The sequence below is a fragment of the Microtus ochrogaster genome, chromosome 21 (genome assembly GCF_000317375.1).
Source record: "Microtus ochrogaster isolate Prairie Vole_2 chromosome 21, MicOch1.0, whole genome shotgun sequence".
Lineage (NCBI taxonomy): Eukaryota > Metazoa > Chordata > Mammalia > Rodentia > Cricetidae > Microtus > Microtus ochrogaster.
This window is the reverse complement of record NC_022022.1, coordinates 12,105,824-12,127,694: the sequence shown is the minus strand read 5'-3', so window position 1 is coordinate 12,127,694 and position 21,871 is coordinate 12,105,824. Positions and strand designations below refer to the sequence as shown.

The 21,871-nt window shown below is 37.2% G+C and overlaps 1 protein-coding gene across 1 annotated transcript; it reads left to right on the top strand.

The window, feature by feature from the left end:
- The first annotated feature begins 10,188 nt into the window (after positions 1–10,188).
- On the top strand, positions 10,189–11,136 carry LOC101979017 (olfactory receptor 11A1-like). Its single transcript, XM_005357167.3, has one exon. The coding sequence runs from the start codon at positions 10,189–10,191 to the stop codon at positions 11,134–11,136; it is 948 nt and encodes a 315-aa protein (XP_005357224.2).
- The last annotated feature ends 10,735 nt before the right edge of the window (positions 11,137–21,871 follow it).

Genomic DNA, 21,871 nt, shown 5'->3' with positions numbered 1-21,871 from the left:
AAATAAAAATGTAAAAAATAAACAAAAAAAAACCAAACCTTTATTTTCTTGTTTATCCCCCCAAATCTTATGTCAATATCAAAATATAAAGCATAGTACAACTTTAAATGTCCCAGTCTCCTTAAATTTTCTAAAGTTTAAAAATCCAAGTTCTCATTAAGAATCAAATATTTCTTTCAAAGTCCAAACTGTCCTAACCATTTGGCTCTTATAAATTAAAAGTAAGTTACATACTGCTTATTCTATGAGGAAAGAACCATGACATGGCCACAGTCAAAGTAAAGCCAACCCAACATTTGACAGAGTAAATCAAGTCCTATATCTCAGTCCTACATATGGAATTCACTCATGATCTAGGCAGATCCACTGCTCTGACCTTACCACTCATAGCACACGTAACTTGTTTTGTAGGCTCTGAGCAGCTCCAATTCTCAGTTACCATTGCAATCCTATGACCTGGTATTTTCAATACACGGGGTTACCCATTACAACTGAGGCTTTATCTTTAGCCACTGGCTTCTCCTGAGGACTCTCAAGCCCTACTACATAGTGCCAGACCTCAGGTGTTCTCTATTACCCTTTCAATTGTGCAGCTACCATCCTGCTAAAACCAGTAAAACAGGAAACTCTTACATATTACCAAGTTCAGATGCCAGCTTGAGATGCAGCCTTGGGCCTCGCTATACCAGAGCCTCTGTGTGCTAACCCACAGGAAATACTTCTCAAAGTTTTTTGCTTTAGCAATGCTGGTCTCTTAGTCATAGGTGATCTTTCAGCCCATCTTCTGCATTGCTCTAGAATTATCTCCCAAGTTCCCACAGAACTGCCCATTATGCTGTAAGCATTCAACAGCATTTCCAGTCCAAAGTTCTAACACAATCTTCCCCAAAACAAAACATAGTCAGGTCGGTTGAAGCAATACTTTACAAACCTGGTACTAATTTCTGTTCTACCTTGCTTTATATTGCTGTGATAAAGAACCCATGACCAAAATAACTTGGGGAGGAAAGGGTTTCTTTGGCATATATTTCCCAATCATAGTTCATTGCTAAGGGAAGCCAGGGTAGGGACTTTATGAGGAACCTGGAGTCAGGGACTAAAACAGAAGCCGTGGGAATGCTGAATATTGTTTCACTACCCATGGCTTGCTCAGCTTGCTCTCTTAAGCATGAACCACTTACCCAGGGTGCCACTGTCCACAGTGGGCTAGGTCTTCCCACATCAATTATTAGTCAAGGAAATGTCCCCACAACTTGTCTACAGGCCAGTCTGATGAAAACTGTTTCTTAATACTGTTCCTTCTTTCAAAAGGATTCTAGCTTGTGACAAGTTGACAAAAATCTAACCAGGACATTGGTTATTTTGAGTTTTTATATATTCTAATACTAACTCTTCATCAGATCTATAGATGGTACTTTTTCCCATTCTGCATGTTGTCTCTTTATTCACACAATTGTGTCCTTTCCTATATATAAACATTATATATTATACTTTGTAAACCTTATACATTATAAACATTCATTAGCTTCATGAAGTCCCATTTTTTAGTTATTGGTATGCCTGCAGTATTGAAGTCCTTCTCATGTAAATGAGTTCAAGAATATCCCCTACTTTCTCTTTTATCAGATTAAGGATATTAGCTCTTATATTGAAGTCCTTGATCAATTTTTATTTGAATTTTGTGTAGGGTGAGAGATAAGGATCAAGTTTCATTTTTGTACATGTAGCTATCTAGTTCAAGTTGTACCATTTGTTGAAGATGCTGTTTTCCAATATGCATTGTTAGCTTGTCAAAAATCAGGCTACAGGACTATGGATTTATGTGCAAATACTCATTTTTATGCTATGGGTCAATGAATCCAATTTTATGTCAGTACAATGCTATTTTCATTACTATATCTCTATAGTAATAATTGAAAATTGAGATGGTGATATTTCCAGAAGTTTTGCAGTTGTTGTTTAAGATTGTTTGTGCTATCCTAGGCCTTTGTATTTTCACCTGAAATCTAAGATTATATTTTCAATTTGTGTCAAGAATTACCCTGGAAATATGATAGGAATTGCTTTGAATCTGTAGATTGCTTTTGAATTTGTGAGACAGTTCCATCTTCTGGAAAAATTTTCAATTTATTTTTCCAGTATATTAAAGTTTTCATTATACATGTTTTTCACTTCTTTGGTTAGATTTTTCCAAGGTATTTTTTGAGGCAATTGTAAATGATGTTTACCTGATATCTTTCTTGGTGTGTATATGTATATATGAAGGAAACAGATTTTATGTATTAATTTTTATTCTGTCACGTTGATGAATGTATTTATCAGTTATTTTTGTGGAATACTTAGGATATTTTACATATAGAATCATATCTGCAAATAAAAATAGTTTGACTTATTCCTTTCTCGTTAGGATCCTCTGTTTTTCATTTTATTCTACATACCGACGACAGTTTCCCCTCCCTCCCCTCCTTACGTTCCCTCCCACTACCTCTCCTTTACTCTCACCCCCACATCCTCTCCTCTTCTGTCTCCATTTAGATGGGGTAAAGTTTCCCTTGGGAATCAACAAATCATGGCATATCAAGTTGAGGTAGGACCATGCTCCCCCCTCTCCTGCATCAAGGCTGAAAAAGGCATCCTACCATAGGGATTAGGTTTCCAAGAGTCAGCTCATGCATCAGGGACAGGTTTTGGTCCCATTGCTTGGTCCTCACAAAAAGACCATGATACACAACTACATAACTGTTACTCAGATGCAGAGGGCCTAGGTCAGTTCCATGCCAACTCCCTAGCTATCTATCCAGATTCCATGAGCTCCTACTAGCTCAGGCCAGCGTGGACCCATCATGATCTTGATCCCCTCTTGCTCATATAATCTCTCCTATCTCTCTTCTACTAGATTCCAATCTCTTGACATTTTTTTTATTATGAATGGACATTGGACTTAATCAGAGATTTTTTTCCATCTAATGATATGATCATGTGGCTTCTGTCCTTTAAACTATTTATGTGGCGGACTACAATTATTGATTTACATATGTTGAACCATCCCTGAATCTGTGGGATAAAGTAAATTGATCATCATGGACAGTCTTTTTTTGACATAGTATTGAATTCAGTTTGCAAGTATTTTATTGAATTTTTTTTGTATTCATATCCATCAGTTATATTGATGCACAATTTTCTTTTTTCTTGGGTCTTGTCTGTTTTGGTTTTTCTGGTGATACTTGTTTTGTAAAATGAATTTGAGAATGCTCCTTCACTTTATACTTTGTAGAATAGTTTGAGTAATATTGACTAGCTCTTTTGAGGGTCTGGTAGAACTCTGTGCTGAATCCTATGCTTTTGTTAGTGGTATATTTAACATTACTGCTTCCATTTCACTGGGTCTATTTATATTATTTCCTTCATCTTGATTTAACTTGAGTTAGTTTTCTATGTCTAGAAATCCGTCTATTTCTTTTAGATTTTCCAGTTTAGTGGAATATATATTTTTAAAATATGTCATGATTCTCTGAATTTCCTCAGTATCTGTTGTAATATTTCCCCTTTCATCTCTAATTTTATTAATTTGGATTCTTTCTCTATTTCTCTGGCTATTTTGGTTAAAGGTTTGCCAATCTTGTTAATCTTTTCAGTGTACCAATCCTGTTTCACTGATTATTTTGTGGATTTTTTGTTACTAGTACATTAATTTCAGTTCTGATTAAAAAAATTTCTTCACATCCATTTTTTTCTGGGGATATGGATGATTTTCCTAGAACCACCACATCTTTAAATTATTAGTTTTTACCTCTCTTTTTTTTGATTTAGATACATAGTGCTATAAACTTTCCTCTATGACTATTCATTGTGTTCCACAGATTTGGGTATGTCATATATTCAATTCTAGGAATTTTATAATTCCCCTTTTGACTTATTTCTTTATTTAGTTTTGTCTTACTAGTGTGGACTTGTGCGCTTTCTGTCTTTTCCTTTCTTGTTGTGATCCATCTCTAGTGCATGAAGGTCAGATACCTTCAGGATGTGATTTTTCTGTATTTGTTGAGATTTTCTTTACATCCTATTATGCACTTTCTTTTGGAGAATAACCCCAATGAACTGAAAAGAAAAAAATGTGTATTCTTTAGTGTTTTGGTGGAACGTTTTGTAGATATCTGTTAGGTCCATTTGATTTGTGGTGTCACTTAACTTCAGATTTCTCTATGTAGTTTTTTCCCCCAGATAATCTGTCTATACTAAGTGTATGATACTAAGATCACTATGTTGGTGCTGATCTGTGGTTTTAAGCTTAATAGTATTTTATTTTTAAATAAAATTGGGTGCTCTTGTGTTTGATGCATATATATTTAAGGTCCTAACATTTTATTGGTGAACTTTTTTTTAATGAGGATAAACTGCTCCCCTTTATATCGATTAAATAGTTTCAGTTTGAGGTCAATTTTGTTGTGTATTAAATTCTTGTTTCTTGCTTCCATTTTCTTGGAATACCTTTTTCTACCTCTTTACCCTAGGAGTTCTCTATCATTGGTCATTAGGTGTGTTTCTTGGAGGCAGCAAAGAAAATATGTTTTTATCTTGGAAAACTTTATTTTCTCTGAAAATTATTATTGATAATTTTGCAAGGTATAGTAGTCTGTGCTGCTATCTGTGACCTGTCATAACTTTCAAAACATAAATCTAATCCCTTCAGGGTTTGATGGTCTCCACCAAAAAATCTGAAGTTATTTATATGTGTCTGCTTTTGTACATGAGTTTATCTTTTTCTCATATGGCTTTTAATATCCTTTCTTTTTTCTGCACATTTTGTGTTTTGACTACTCTATGACGTATGGAGTTTCTTTTCTGGTAGTGTCTATTTGGTGTTCTGTATGCCTCTTGGCTTTTAACAAGCATTTATTTCCTTAAATTAGAGGGTTTTTTTAATGGTTTTTATAGGAAATACTTTCTGTGCCTCTAAGTTGGGACTCTTCTTTTTCATTTGTACCTGTTATTTGTAATTTTTGTCTTTTTATAGTGCCTCAGAGTTACTACATATTCTGCTCTTCTTTTCTGAATTCGACATTTTGTTTTTATTGAATGGTCCAGTTCCTCTATTTTGATTTCAATATCTAATATTTTTCTTCCCTTCTATCTACTCTATTCTTGAGGCTTTCTTCTGAATTTTTGTTTGAATTATTGAATATTTTTTTATTTCAAGTTTTATGTAATTTTTCTTTTCCCAGAAATTCTACCTTGTTAAAGTTTGGATTGTTTTTACTTATTTAATATTACTGTGTTCCCACAGTCTTCATTATAGCATTTATTCGTATCTTCTTTGAGTTCTATGATTATGTTTATTATTGCGATTTTAAATTCATTGTCTTATATGTCATCTAAATTGCTTTTCATAAGGGCTATTACAATGAGGATACTAATTGTGAGACTTGTTTGGATTACTCATAGTTGTGTATTGGAACCTAAATATCTGGAGTTAGATTATTTCTTGTATTTCTAGTATAGAAATCATCTCTCCTACTTAATGGATGTTTTAGACTCAATTTCCTGTTACTTCATTTTGTTGGGTGGTTGACCAGATATATTGGGCTTAGTTTGTCATAGCTTGGTGAGACTGATGATAACTTTTCTCCTTTGGTAGCATGTGTAGAACCAATCGTACCAAAAGAACTAGTAAATATAGGATAATTAGTTTAATCAGGTTATCCAAGTTCAATGGCATAAGTAAGAATGTCTTCTAAGGCCTACTTTAAGCTGAGGAGCTTAACCAATAGCACGGCCAATGGTTTGTTAGTTTGTAATTTTTTTTGTCAGTGTCTACAGGGTCAGTATGGCCCATGACTCAGTAATATGAAACCCATTCTTTGCATTGGGGTTTTACTTGGTGGCATGTCTAGTTGGGGCATTTCCTCCCCAATTATATGGTGTCTCCAATTAAATTCCTTTATATTTGTGCAATCTAAGAAGACCTTAAGTTCTTTGGAGTCCCAGTTACTGGCTTTGACAATACATGCTTACTAGTGTACATACTTTCTCTTCCCTATCCAACCTACCACAGTAAGAAGATGCAGAGTCATCTTTCTTTCGGAAGATAGAAACAAATCGAATATTTCTTTCAGTGATAACTTAACCCAGTCTCACAAAGAATAATACAACCACACATTTAAAAAATAAATCTCTTTACCAAAGTCATATAGTTTTTCTCTAAGTACAAGCTTAACATGCAGCAAAGGAAAAAAAGAGATTTTCTGTGTGATGAAGGCACCTCGACTTTAGATACGTTGCAAAATAAACAGAAATTTCCCTTCTGAGTCATTTGGAAAATTCCTGTGTTTGACATCATTGGGGAGGAGACAGATTTACTCACAAAGGTACTCCAGTTTACTCAAGGGAATAGGTTGAGAAATAAGGTCAAAACTCAACCAGCCTCCCAGAATGAAAGGGAGATAGCCCTTAGTTTTTGTTGAGTGCACAGGGAGGTATATTTCTGGCTAAAAGCAGATTCCACATATCTGTCCTCAATGTTTAAATCCAGGGTAAATGAACATGTTTCAATCTACTTGATCTGGCTCTGTAAAGTAGGAGTGGACCCCTTTAAGACACTGGTAGGTAAAGTTAATCTGTTCTGATGGTTTTTCCCTTTTCCTGTTTTTAGTCTACCTATTGGATGGAAATATAATTCACTAATGTCCTAATCAACTATTAGTGGCAAAATAAAATTCTTACTTTTTTTGACAATTGTTCTGAACTGACCAGTGCCTGCCATAAGTCCATTGTCATTATTGTGAGGTCTATTTGGAATGAACTAATTGATTGCTCATTGATTGCTCACCCTACCCCCTGCTTTTAGTTTAGAGAAAGTGTTCTATGTTCACCTCAAATTCTTATTTTGTTTTGTTTTCAATCTTGTAAATGAAAGCAATACCTATAATTCACACAGTAATAGTGTTTTAACTTTGGTTGTGATAAGCCCTTTCTTTTCTTTACAAATTTGTGTTAAGAATACTTCCTGGAGAAATGGGATGATTCATGTTAGAACAACAAAAAAAATCAAGTTTGGAAAGAATGTTAAAAACCTTCAAACCAAGCCAGGCATGATGGTGCAATCTTATAACCCCATCACTTAAATGCTTAATCAAGAAGATAGAGTTCAAAGTCAGTCTGGGCTCTGCATGGGACACCTGTCTTATCAAAAGAAACAATCTTAATCATTCTTTACTGAGCCAAGCTCTTTTAAGTTCTTTTAATTGTCTTTACAAACTGTTCTTATTGAATACATCCAGTGAATGGAATCTGGTGTCTTTCACAAGGTGTCCATCATCTACTGAATGACAATATTGACTGTTCTGGACAGAACTGAGAGGAAAGGAGGCAGTGCAGGAGGAAAAGATTATTGGAGAGTTAAGAGAAGGAAGGGGCATACATGGAAGGAAGTGGGAGGGTGCACTATAACTCACATTCTCTGGGCTCAGTCCTACACCACCATGGTGTATACACTCATTGCATTGTTGGGCTTGTGGTTCTGGAGTCAAGAAGTGTATATAAACAGTTAATACAGGAGTCCTACACCTCTGGCTTTTCAAAGGATAGCTTTATAAAGTTCCCTCAGTTCTACTGAGGAGGTATTGGTTGCAAGCTATCATGGGGATGTCAGGCCTTCCACCTTCATTGTCCTTGAAAGCCTCATCCAGAGAGGTAAAGAAAAAACAGAGTTGATCTTTCATTAAAGTTTAAGTTTGTTCTCAATCAAATACTTTTGTGGTTGAGCAAAGGATTTGAACCTAGCTCATTTCGTTTTAGAGCCAACACTCTTAGCCCGTCTTAGCTGTCTTTGTACTCATGGCTCTCTATTCTCACCCAAATTTTGTTCAATTCATGACTCTATGCACTGTATGCAGGGTATGGAGCAGCCCCAAGTAAGTGGGACAATCACTTGGTAGAGAGGAAATAGAAGGTTTTTGTGCATCTTCTCCAAAACAGTTCATATTAATCTTAAGATAATAGATTACTCTCATTTTTAAAAGATGATAAAAAAAGAATATAAAAAGCAACCCAAAAGCAACTCCAGGAGACAATATAGATTTCATGAGAATGCTACTGTTTATATAATTATACCTAAAGTAGGCCTTTTTCTCTCTGTATTTAAAACTGGGTGGAAGTCTGCGCCGTGGAAATTATCTTATTTTTACCTCTGTCAGATGATGCTGACAAACTTTTGTAGCCAGGCTCCCAGACAGTGTTGTTAGCAGCTGGAAATCCACAGTGGGTCTAAATTTCATCACTGCCTGCGGATAAGCATGGATAGCTACACAAGGTCTCTGTGTTTCCATGTAAGGTGTGACTCCACCTGTAGAGTACTTGCAATTCTGGTGATGAGTTTTGGTGGTGATTTCATGAGTCCTAGATTTTCAGCACTTGAAAGATTACCTGGGACAAACATATTATCATCATTAGTAGCAGAAAAATGCAGGAGTCTGGTTGTGTTGTATCATAACTGCAGTCCCTTTTCTGAGATCCCAAATCACAGGTGTGCTTTGCAGCAGGTGGAGAGAAGTCTTTCTTTTCAGTGTCCCCTGTGACACTCAATGTGCTCAGAGTCTGAAACATTCGACTTGAGGCATCCTGTGGGTATCAGAACTGTAGACACTGAAGGATACTTCTATACATCCCTGAGAAAGTAGAAATTTATACTCCATAGAATGATCTCTAGGTTTCTACAACACTGAAAACTGGGGTCAGCATATTATGAAAAGCAGATAGGGGTGACACAAGATGGGAAGGATCGATTGTTAGCCCACAATTCCATCAACGCACATGGCTCAGAGTTGTGCAATGTGTGCAGGAGGATGGAATTTCATGTCAATGCTCTTAAAAATCCAGGGCATTCCTTAGTAAAATTAATACTATCTGAAGCCCTAAATAGACAATGATTGTTCAATCTTTTCATTTGTATAATTTTTTTTAAAAATATTGTCCTGCTCCAATCTTTTATTGCAATTTATGAAGAAAAATCCAAACCTTAGAGAAGCTAGCCAACAAATTTAAAGTCTGACTCACAAAGCAGAATCTGTGACTTTATTTAACGCTTTCTGGGTACTGATGGTAACAATCTTTCTGTGACCTCACATGGTGCTTCGTGTGCTTGTTCATAACCGTTCTTATCTCACCTTGCTTTCCTTAACCATGTGGTCCCCCCATAATTTCTTTAAGGCATTTCATACAACATTTGGGCCTTGTAATTACTAAAGTATGTTCAGCCGCATACTCTGCTGAACCATAGCAGGGTTTGGGGAGTGCGTCTCTCTTTACTCTGTGCTTAGTTGTTTGTGAGTGGCTTTCACCAAAATTCTACTAAAGAGGAGAGTTGGGATTCCTTAACTCACTCAAATTATACATATTACACTCCAGGTTGGTTGCACTGCCCAGTTCTAAAAAGAACACAAAGAGAATGATTTTTATTCTGCACTCCCTGTTCTGTGGCACATGAATGGGTACCACTTGCTAAGGCTTAAATAAAAACTTTTAAGTTGTTTTCATTAATGCACTCACATCCCTGGGTTATGCCTTCATAGCCTCTGATTCAAAATCAGAGAATCTCAAACCTCCTACTCATGTGATCTCTTTAAAATGAAACAAATTATAAATAACTCCACATCCCACAATATAGTGAGAAGATGAAAGGAGAGGAAAATAAAATTGATATGACAAAAGACATTTCCTTAAATGTCTTAAATGACAAATATTGCTTCTGTTTGATGTGGGAGGGGCTCTTTGTCTTGTATTCTTGGCTCACCATGCTCTCTGTGATTTCACAAAGCTCTCTTCACTTTCTCTGTTGTAGTTTCCTGTCTATAACTCACCAGATTACCAGAATACACTTAGGAAGAGTGTGTAATAAGCCGCTCTCCATCCATCTTCATATTCTTCTCTTTTACATGTTTCTGTTCCTGATGAAGTGAAGAGACCAAGTAGGGGGAAGAAAAGAATGAAAACAGTTCTTATTTTATTTTCTTTCATGTGAGTTAAAGAACCCCAACTCTCTTCTTCACTCCACTCTCTCCGACTCAGGTACCACAGAGCAGGGAGCAGACAGAGTGCAGAATAAAAACCATTCTCTTCCTGTTTTAGTGTGAACTAGAACCAGCTATATTTTGTATGGTCTCATTGTATGTTCTTCACAGAAGCCAAAGTAAGATGCCCTTATCCTGGACAAACCAAACAATGATAGTGGAATTTGTTCTTCGAGGATTCTCTTCCATTTTACAGCTAAATATTTCCCTCTTTATAATGTTTTTCATCTTCTACATCCTAACCGTTTCTGGAAACATCCTCATTGTCCTCCTAGTTCTGTGCAACCATGCTCTCCACACTCCCATGTACTTTTTCCTGGTGAACCTGTCCTTTCTGGAGGTCTGCTACACCTCCAACATTGTCCCCAAGATGTTGCTGATTATCATAGCCGACCAGAAGACTATCTCAGTGGTTGGATGCTTGGCACAATTCTACTTCTTTGGATCCCTTGCTGCAACGGAGTGCCTCTTGCTTGCTATAATGTCCTATGACCGTTATCTTGCCATATGCCAGCCTCTCCGATATCCCATCCTGATGACTGGCTCTCTCTGCTTAAGGTTGGCTACTGGATCTTGGTTCTGCTGCTTCCTCCTCACAGCCATCACCATGGTCCTGCTATGTAGACAAACCTTCTGTGGCCCTAATGAAATTGACCACTTCTTTTGTGACTTTACCCCTCTGATCCACCTCTCCTGCATGGATACTTCACTGACTGAGAGCATTGCCTTTGCCACCTCTTCCGCAGTCACGCTGGTACCGTTTCTCCTCATCACAGTTTCCTATTCAAGCATCCTCATTGCCATCCTAAGGATCCCATCAGGCACAGGCAGGAGAAAGGCTTTCTCCACCTGTTCTTCCCATCTCACTGTCGTCACAGTATTTTATGGAACGCTGATTGCCACATATCTCGTGCCCTCTGCCCACTCTTCCCAATACTTGCGTAAAGGGTTCTCCCTGCTCTATACTATCCTGACACCTATGTTCAATCCCGTTATCTATAGCCTGAGAAACAGAGACATCCATGAAGCCTTGAAGAAATGCTTGGGTAAGAAGCCAGACTTTCTCATATGACACGAAAAAGAAAAGTGCTATAACAACTGCCCCTGAGGATGCTATAGATGCTACTGACTTCTGACAGGTTCAGGTGAACTAGGATTCCATGCCATGATCTAAGTAGGTCAGATGCAGTCTTACCATTATGTAAATGTATTCATGGATTCATGTACAAATAGAAACTAACAAACAAGATGAAGTGATAAGATTTTGAATAATTTATTCAAATATTCATTGAAAGTCTATTATGCTCAAGGTACTTTGCTAGACAAGACAGATAATAAAAACAGATGAAAAATAACAGAGGCATTCTTTGCTCTCATCAAACTCACAGTTTAATTAGAAGAAAATCATTAGCCGAATACTCAATATAAAACCATGAATACAAATACAAAATTGTACTGATGATTCAAAATAATCAGATAGCCAATGCCTATCTACAAGAATGGCCCAAACCTACAACGCTGGCAGCACCAGATGGAGAAACCTTTCATTGCTAGTAGACACACAACATTCCCAGCCACTTTGAAAGACAGCCTTGCAGTTTCTTACAAAACTGAGCACACTTTTCCAATGTTATTGAGCAATTACATCCTTTATTCAAATTCAGTGAAAACTTATTTCCATTAAAAATCTACACAGATTCTTTTCATAGTTGCATTATTTATGGTTGCCCAAAATTGGAGGCAACCGAAATGTCCTTCAGTATATGAATGGATAAGTCCAGAAAATGATATGCTATTTAATTCTATAAAAGGGAGTCAGATCACTTAACAATGAAAAGACACAGAGAAAGCCTAAAGGGATACCACTAGTGCTACTGGAAAAGCTACATTCTCCATGTTTCCAACTATACAATATTTTTGAAAGGACAGTAGTTACCAAGCATTGGGAGGAAGGAAGCATGGCTAAGCAGACTATAAAATTATGAGAGAATGAAACTACTATGTGATTCTGTTGTTATGGGTATGTGTCATTACACATTTTTGAAATTAAAAGAATGCGCACTCTCTACAGTGAGCTGCATTGGTCATTGGGTGAAGTTGATGTTTCATGAGTATAACAATTAGATCCCATTGGGCGTGGGATTTGGATACTGAGAAGGTTGGCTGTGTAAGCACAGAGGGTATGTGAGAACTTGCTATGCTTTCTGTTTTGCTGCAAACCTAAAAATCTTCATAAAAAATAAAACTATGCAAGATGTTATTTGCATATCAGGAGTGCAAATTCTTTCTCTAAAATACATTTGGCCTATGGAGAGTATCTTATAATCCAGATAAAGAAAATGTGATACATTTATACAATGGAATATTACTCAGTTTTTTTTAAATGACATCATGAAATTTGCAGGCAAATAGCTGGAGCTATAAAAACATCAACTTGAGTGAGGTAACTCAGAGCCAAAAATATAAATATGGTATATATTTGCTTATAAATGGGTATTTAGCCATCAAGTAAATAATAACCAAGCTACAAAATATAGCCCCATAGAGGTTAGATAAAAAGAAGAGGACTAGTGGCAACATGTGGATCACCCGGGGAGGGAGAAATAGAATATATTTTATCGACAGACTGGGAGTGAGTGGGTTGAAGCAGATGAGGAGGATGAAGTATGAAGTATGGGACGAAATGACTGGAATTGGAGGTTATTTGTGGGTGGTAAAAAAATGTAGTGGAAAATTCCTGGAATGTATGAAGATGATTGAGTACTCCTAGTAATGGGGAATATGGAGTCACAACTGGACATTTCTTGTTGCCAGGTGAGGCTTCTAGTGGTAGTACTTGATTTCACTCAATTACGAACGTCACATGGAAACCCTGAAACAACTCAGGCTGTTGCAAAGACAAAGTGCTGCTCTCTGAAAACTGACATCCAGGGCCTCATTGCCAAGGACAACACCAACAGAACATTGCATATGGAGAAGTTAAGCTTGTGCCTACATAGAGCCTTCACCCCTACATTCTAATCTCCTTAGTGTGGAAAGGTATTCTGAAGGCTACCGAAAGAGAAATGTAGACACCAACCCAGTCACTTCTGACCCATAATCTGTCCTGCCTGCAAAGTATGCTATGACAATGGTGGCAACGAATTTGTGGGACTAACAAATGTCTGATTTGATTTAAAGCCCACTCCATTAGAAGGAACACACACCTGACAATGCTTGGTTAACCAAGAATTAGAGACTAAATATCCCAGAGACCTAGGATAAAAGCAAGCATTACTCGTCTGTATATATTAACAAAATAACTCCTTATGTTATTCTGCTATACTCATAGACCAGTGCCTTATCCGGCCACCATCAGATAGACTTCCTCTGAGAGCAGAATGAGAACAGATGGAGATCCACAGCCAGACATTACTTGGAGAGTCGAAATGGGAGGTTTCCATCAAATTCCTCTCCTCAGAGCTCAGGAATCATGTGGAAAAGGATGCAGAAAGATTGTAAGAGCCCAAGGAGATGGAGGACACCAAGAAAACATGGCTCTCTGAAACAACTAAGCAAGATACATAGGAGCTCACAGAGACCGAATCAACAAGCACAAGGCTTACCTGGGTCTGCACCAGGTTCTCTGTGTATATGTTGTAATTATTAGCTTAGTAATTTCATTGAACTCCTGCCTGTGAAAATGAGTGGGTCTCTGACTCTTCTGCTTGCCCCTGGGACTCTTTTCCTTCTGCTGCAATGTTGTGTCTAATTTGGATATAATAGTTTTTTGCTTCATTTTATATTTTATTTTGTCATGTTTCTCTTGGAAGCTTGTTCTTTTCTATTGAGAGACAGAAAGTGAGGGCTCTAGGGAAGTGAGAAGTCTGGAAGAAACTAGGAGGAATAGAGGAAGGGGAAACTATATCAAGATATATTGTATGAGAAAAGAATATATTTGCAATAAAAGGAAAAAAATAAAGAAGTGGAGAGTAAAGGTAAGTTTTGTGGAATTATTGTCAAGCAAAAAGAGCATATCTGATATACATATATATCTAATAAACCCCTTTAGGCAGGTCTCAAAATTATGACTGAAAACCCAGAAGTTTTAGGACAACCTCTTATTAAAACATACAGTATTGGAAACATTTATATATTATTTGTAGAAATTAATATTGTTTTGAACATACATAGTAAGTACCCTCTGTGACAATACTCTTTTGTAGTTGAACAATTAGAACACATCTGAACATCCCACTGTTTATATCTAAGGGTTCTTGAAAGGATCTATGAGTACCATAGTAACAAAATGAAACTTTTACCATTAATTATACATTCTAATTATATAATTTTACTCTTGAGTAATTTCAAATACACCCAGTATGATAGAGATTGAAATAAATCTTATAATCCTTTGTACTCTAGGGTTTAGAAATAGGAAAATGAAAATTTGCAAAAGTGAAGTTCAATCAAAGAACTGAATCAATATCTTCAGTCACCCAAACACAGAAAGATAAACATGGTGCATATTTGCTTGTAAGTGGATATTAGACATTAATAAACAACAAGCAAGTTGTGATCTGTAGACCCAGAGAAGTCTCTCCTCTGTCACCACAGCAGTAAGCCTAATCAAAAGTTGAGAAACTGTATTATTCGATGCCTCTCCCTGTTGCTATGCCTTCAGGGATACTCTTTCTTCCTGATGGACATGGCTTCAGTAGTGATAGCAATATGTGCTGAATATGTGTTTGTTTTTAATTCAAAAGCAGCTTAGTTCAAAGTTTTTAGTTCTGAGTCAGCTTCCTAGTAGAAGAGCTGATGGCAGCATTTCATACTCAATATTGTTTGTTTCCTTGTCATTTCTGGAAAATTATACATCACCAGTTCTGGGAAGAGGAATATCTGGTTTTACCTTTCCCCTTCTTTACCAGCTGAGCTAAGAGATTGTGTTCACCATGAATGGTGGTTAGTCAAGATCTGAGTTGGGTAATAGTACATTTGTACTATGTGAAACAGTTGTACACTTTGCTTTTTGCAGACAAATTACCTTCTTGAATATCACGGAAATTTAGAAGAACACTGTTGATATGATAATGTGTCTCAAGCAGAAGTAAAAGTTGCCATCATTCAGTTCTCTGCAGGCGGCTCAACTATAACAAGTTGTCGTTATTCTGTTTGGGGGTGTGGTGGATGGCTAGATGGGAGAGTGATTGTTTTCATCATGGGTAAGTTTCTAATTCAAGCTCCGCCATGTTTTAGCACTGTGACTTTGGATAAGTTACTAAATTCATGAATCTTGGCCCTTCTTATTTGTAAAGAAAGAAATACTATACCTATCCTGAATGAAGACATGTGCAGCACATTGGCTGGCTCACAATTTGTGGCACTTTGAATCAGAATGGCCCCATAGGTTCACATATTTGAATGCTTGACCGCCAGTTGGTAGAACTGTTTGGGAAGGATTAGTAGGTATAGTCTTGTTGGAGGCGGTATGTCACTCAGGGTGGGATTTGAAGTTCCAAAAGCCCACGCCATTCGCAGTTGGCCCTCTCAGCTACTGTACCAGCACTATGCTTGCCTGTCTGCTGCCATTCTTCTTACTATGACTTTGATAGACACTAACTGTCTGAAACCATAAAACCCCAAATAAAATACTTCCTTTTGATGGTTACTTGGTCATGGTAGTTTATTACAGCATTAGAAAAGTAACTAAGACACAAACAGAGTGAAGTGGATGAAGAGCTTTAGGAATTCTTCCAGGTTCCCCTGCTACACAAACTCTAGGAAAAAGCAATTATTCGGTAGGTATTCACTGTTGACATTATAAAGCGATAACTGATCAGAGCTGTTGAAATCTAGAAAAAAATGTATGGCTAATCTCTTCTGTGTTTTTTCATAGGTATGGATATATCCTCTAGGAGCATCAGGGAGAAAACGGATATATTATAAATATATTATAAACCTCACATATTATATATTATAATATTTAATAACATTATATTATCTCAAATAATTATATATTTCTCACATAATTATAGGGAAACAGCTGGAATTCAGTACTTCTGATCCCAAGTCTTTATCCTAAATGGAACACTCCCAACTCAGTGGCTTTTCCTCCTGGTCAATAGCACGTAAGTAACTTCCCTTTGTGCTACAGCTGCCTCTGGGACCATATTTGTTATAGTCAGTGAGGATATAGTACAGTCAGACATTACCTACTGGCCCACAGTGCTCTTCCTGCAATGTCCCAGCCTGGAGTCAGTTCAAAAAGCCTCAAGGTTTTTGTGGTCAGTAAACCACTGTCATCTGGAGGAAATACTTCCTTAGTATTCCTTCTGTAGGAAACCACAGCTCTTGACTTCTCATAGAGGGAAGGGAAGAGAATTTGTTTAAAATTGGCTTCCTATTTCTATTAAAACAGTAAAATGAAACATGAAGTGTGAGACACTTTTCAAGTTTGTGAAGTCTATAGGACCAGAGATGTTGCATTTTTGGACTCACAGCTAGAAATAAATCCTTAAATTTTGCAAAGAACCAAGAAATGTGACTGCCTAGACCATTGGTTCTCAACCTGTGGGTCGGGGCCCCTTTAGCAACCCTCTATCTCCAAAAATTTTTATATTACAATCCATATCAGTAGCAAAATTACAGTTATGAAGTAGCAATGAAGGTGATGGTTGGGGGTCACTACAACATAAAGAACTGAATTAAAGGATCACAGCATTAGGAAGGCTGAGAACCACTGACCTAGACCAGTGGATTTCCCGCTCTAGAGATGGGGAAATATGCCCAAGCTAACAAAAAACAGGAAGGAGGGTAGTCTGTGAGTCCACCTGTGTGCTCTCTGAAAAGTTCTGCTTTTCCTATTTCTTATTATTGTTCCATTTAAAACTTTATTTGAATATATACTCTGCTCCCAGCAAGGCATGCACATATATGTTTATTTTTGTGAGAACTTTTCTTTCTTTATAACCTCCCTTATTTCCTTGCTATGAAAATGTACAAAGACCCAGGGGACATATTTGGTTTCATTTAAACCCAATAAGCTTGAGGGCAAATGGTTTGAACTGGATAAGAGGAGAACAAGAGAGTGCTTAGAGGGAGTTACTGTTCAGATTACAAGCGTTTGTAGATCAAGTGTATTACAACCACCCATTGTGTCATTTAAAAGCAATTGATTTCAATTAATATATAATAATTATAGGTATTTATGGGCACAATGTCATAATTGACTTATACAAAATGGATAATGATCAAACCAGAGTAATTACTTTGCCTATCTCTCATCTACTTAAATATCCATCATGTGTCTGTATTAGAAGCCCTCAAACGCCTGTATTCTGATTATTTATTAATTATATTTGTTGTCATAACAGAATCCTATAACTTTTTCCTTGTTTAAAACTATATTTTGGTACTCACTCTACGATCTTATATTTCCTATGTGGGGCTTCGAATGAGAATCTTGGGCATTTAAACACTTGGTCCCAGGTTGGTAGCAGTGTTTGGGGAGGTTTAGGTAGTGCAGCCTTGGAAAAATGTCACTTGGAGTAGGATTTGCTGTTAAAACCCCCTCTCACTACTTCCAGTTTGCTCTTTCTGCTTTGTGGTTGTGTTTGCAAATACAAGGCCTCAGCTTCCTGTTTCTGCTGTCATGCCTGCCACGTGCTGCTATGCTTCCCAGCCATGATGGACATTATCCTTCTGGAACCATAAGGCAAAAGAAGTTACAGGAACAGAAAAGGCTCTTACATATCCTCCCATTCTTCCTAAACTGTAATTATCACTACCCCGCAGTCCTCAACGACATTAGCATTTTTAGCTTCTCCATATGAGTAACAATAAGGAATACTTATCTTTCTGTGCCAGATTTATTCCATTTAACATACTAGCCTCCAGTTCCATCCATGTTACTACAAATAACTGAGTTTCATTACTTTTATGATTCAGTGTTATTTTAGTTGAAGTATACCATTTTCAAAAATAAGTTCATCTTCTGATAGGCATTTAAATTGTTCGAAGAAAAAAAAATAAATTGTTCGAAGAAAGACAACCTCTTCAATAAGTGATGCTGGGAAAATTGACCATTCGAATGCAAAAAAATCAAAACTAGACATTTCTCACCCTGTTAAGAATCAGCTCAATTAGATCACAGACTCAGATGCAAGAAAACTATGAAACCACTAGAAAAAAGAAAATACTGGAGAAACACTTCAAACATTAGTACAGGCACTAATTATTTTAGATATGACCCTAAAAGCAAAGACCACACACACACACACACACACACACACACACACACCAGAAAGCAAGAATTGTATCAAAATAAGAAGCTTCTATCTCAAATTAGACCCGTCATTACCCTTCCCATAAATTCTGTGTCTCCATTGTCCCAGCACATTGCAATCTGGATAGATTGTAGGTCAAAGGTTTTGTGGCTAGGCTGGTGTACCAGTTCCACCAATGGAAGTTTTCTGGTTACAGAAGACAACCAGTTCAGGCTTCATATTCTTCATTACTAGGAGTCCTCAATATAGTTACCCTCGTAGTAGAATCCTGGGAGTTCTGAAGCACTAGGTTTCCACATTGTCCCCCAAATGACCTCCAATTCCAGTCATTTCTCCTCTCTCTCTCTCTCTCTCTCTCTCTCTCTCTCTCTCTCTCTCTCTCTCTCTCCCTCTCAATCCCTCTGCCCCCACCTAATCCCTCTTACACCAACAAAATCTGTTGTGTTTTCCCTTCCAGGGAGATCCATTCATTCCTCCAGAGCCCTTCTTATCACTTAGCCTTTCTGGATCTGTGGATTGTAGCATGATTATTATTTACTTAACAGATAATAATATCTACTTGTTAATAAGCATCTATCAGGTTTGTCTTTCTGGGTCTGGGTTACCAACCCACCACAAAAGGGAGCCCATGCCTGATGCTGCCTGGATGTCTGGGAACTAAAAACTAGACAGCCCAGAGGTTTAGGATAGAAAAATTCAATAAAATAATTCCTAATGATATTTTCCTGTACACATAGATCAATGCCCAGCTCAATCATCATCAGAGGAGCTTCCCTGGGCAGCTGAAGGGATCAGATGCAGAGCCAAACATCAGGTGGAAAGAGAGCTCCAATTGGAGATCTTTATTGTTGGAGCTTGGGAAGCCCAAGAGAAGAGGGGGAATAAGGATTGTAGGAACCAAGGGATCGAGTATACTGAAATACAGCCTACAGAATCAACTAAGCAGGGATCATAGCAGCTCACAGAGACTGAAACAACAATTATGGAGCCCACATGAGCTTGCACTAGGTTCTCTGTATATATGTTATGGTTGTTAGCTTGGTGTTTTTGTATGACCCCTAATAGTGGGAGTGGGAGTCTCTGACTTTTTCACCTGTTCTTGGGACTCTTTTTCTCCTACTGGGTTGCCTCACAGAATCCTGATATGAGGGTTGGTGCCTAGACTTATTGTAACTTGTTATGCTGTGCTCAGTTGATATTCATGGGAGGCCTGATCTTTTCTGAAGGGAAATAGAGGAGGGGTTGTTCTGGGGAAGTGAGGAGGTGGAAGGGGGAAATGGGAGGAGTGGAGAGAGAGGAAACTCTGGTTAGGATGCATTGTAAAAGAGAAGAATAAAATAAATAAAATAAATAAGAAGCTGCAGAGCAAATTATCCAAAATATAGAATAAAAGTAAAGGAAAACACCAAAAACAGAACTAGGCATGGTGGCACATGCTTATAACTCCGCAATTCTGGAGGCACAGGTACTAGGATTGTCAAAAGTTTGAGGTCAATAAGGGTTGTATAGAAAGCTCAATATGATCCAGGGTACATAGCAAGAGCTATGTCTAAAAAGGCAAGTAAAAAATCCAAAGCAAAACAAAACAAAAACTTAAAGTATCTGAAAGGTGGGCAAACAAGCTAAAAAGCTATTTGTTAACAGAAGACATACAAATGGAAAAGTATATGAAACAATGTTCAACATAACAGATAAAGGAAATGAATATTACAACCATGGTTTGGTATCATTTTTAATGTAGCCAGAATGATTAAATTTAGAAAACAAAAACAAATATAAACTCTTAAGAGACACAGACAAGGAGAAGCTCATCAACTGTTGGTGAAAATGTAAATGAGCACAGCCACTATGTAAAATATTTAATTTGGAAGTTTTTTTTAAAGAACTAAAAACAGAACTACCTTATATTTGATATAATCATCTCATTTCTGGGTATATATCTAAAGACAATGAAGTCTTGACACCAAAAAGACATTTGCACACATTTATTTATTGTAACACTTTTTATAATAGGCATATGCCATCAAGACTGTTAGCTTTTAAGCTTCTAGCATGTCTATATCAAGTTTATTCTCAAAGTGAGAGTAATAATTGGCAAAAAACTTTATGACCTGTTGTGAAGTGATCTATGAGGGAAGCCCATTGCCATTCATAGACAGATTCTTTCTCATGACATGATAGAGGACACTACCTGATAGGTTCTTGACTCTAGCTCCAGTGCTGTGTGGTCCTTTGGCGATGGATAAGAAGTGGCTTATATGTATAGCCAAGATTGCACTGGGGTGGGGCAGGAAGGACATATGACAGCCATAGCTGCTATATAGGGATTATTTGTCTGTCTGAGATTCCTATCACTCTTCTTTTTCTGATGTCAGCATGGAAGACTGAGCTATATTGTTTCCAGAGTTTATGACTCTTTCCTGTTCTCATGTATTTGAGCTCAAAGAAGAAGGAAGCTTAATAAGAGAGAGTCACATTATCCTGCTGAAATAAAAGGAGTCTATGGGACAAAGGGACCATTTCTTGTACATTCTGGGCTCTGCTGTCCTCCTAAAAATATGAGTACAAAATTATGATACCTGTTTGTTTTCAACATAGCTGATATCTAGGGCCAGTCTCTCACTTGTTTTGGGTCTTAGGCTCTCAATTTGAAACAACTAGGTGTTATTTAAGAACTAGATTGAGAATAATTACAACATCATATCATATTTAGAATTTTTGGGATCACAGAGACAGGGTTTCTTGGTGTAACATTCCTGACTGTCCTGGAACTTACCGCAGACCAGGTTGGCCTCAAAGTAACAGAGATCTGCCTGCTTCTACCTCTTCAGTCCTGAGATTAAAACGATGTGCCCCCATGCCCAGCCATACTTATAATTTTATAAAACTTTTCTACATTCCTCAGTTGGTTCAGAAGCAGAAATAATTCCCATAGTACACAAAAAGTCACCAAGGCTCAAAGATACTAAGTAACTGTTCTGAATAGTTTTATGTCAACTTAGCACAAGTTAAAATAATAGGAAATGCCTCTATAAGATTGGGCTGTACACTTGATGCACAAAACTCAAGTCCTAGTGGATCAAAGACAGCAGCATAAATCTAGTTTCTCTAAACCTGATAGACAAGAAAGTTGGCAATAGCCTTGAATTCATTGGCACAGGAGAAAATTTCCTGAATAAAATATTAGTAACACAGACACTAAGACTGACAATTAATAAATGGGTCCTCATGAAACTAAAAAGCTTCTGCAAGAGCAAAGGATGCTGTCAATAGGACAAAACAGCAGCCTATAGAAAGGGATAATATCTTAACCAACCCTATATCTGACAGAGGGCTGATCTCTAAAATTTATAAAGAACTCAAGAAACTAGACATAAACTATAAATAATTCAATTAAAAAATGGAATACTCTAGGATCACGAATTATAGGCTCAATGTCCTTTATTTATGGCTAGAAACCAATTATGAGTGAGTACATCCCATGTTCCTCTTTTTGGGTCTGGCTTACCTCACTCAGGATAGTGTTTTCTATTTCTGTCC

Bases quoted from the DNA above. Each gene is read 5' to 3' on its own strand.
- LOC101979017 (XM_005357167.3), top strand. From the start codon at position 10,189: ATGCCCTTATCCTGGACAAACCAAACAATGATAGTGGAATTTGTTCTT.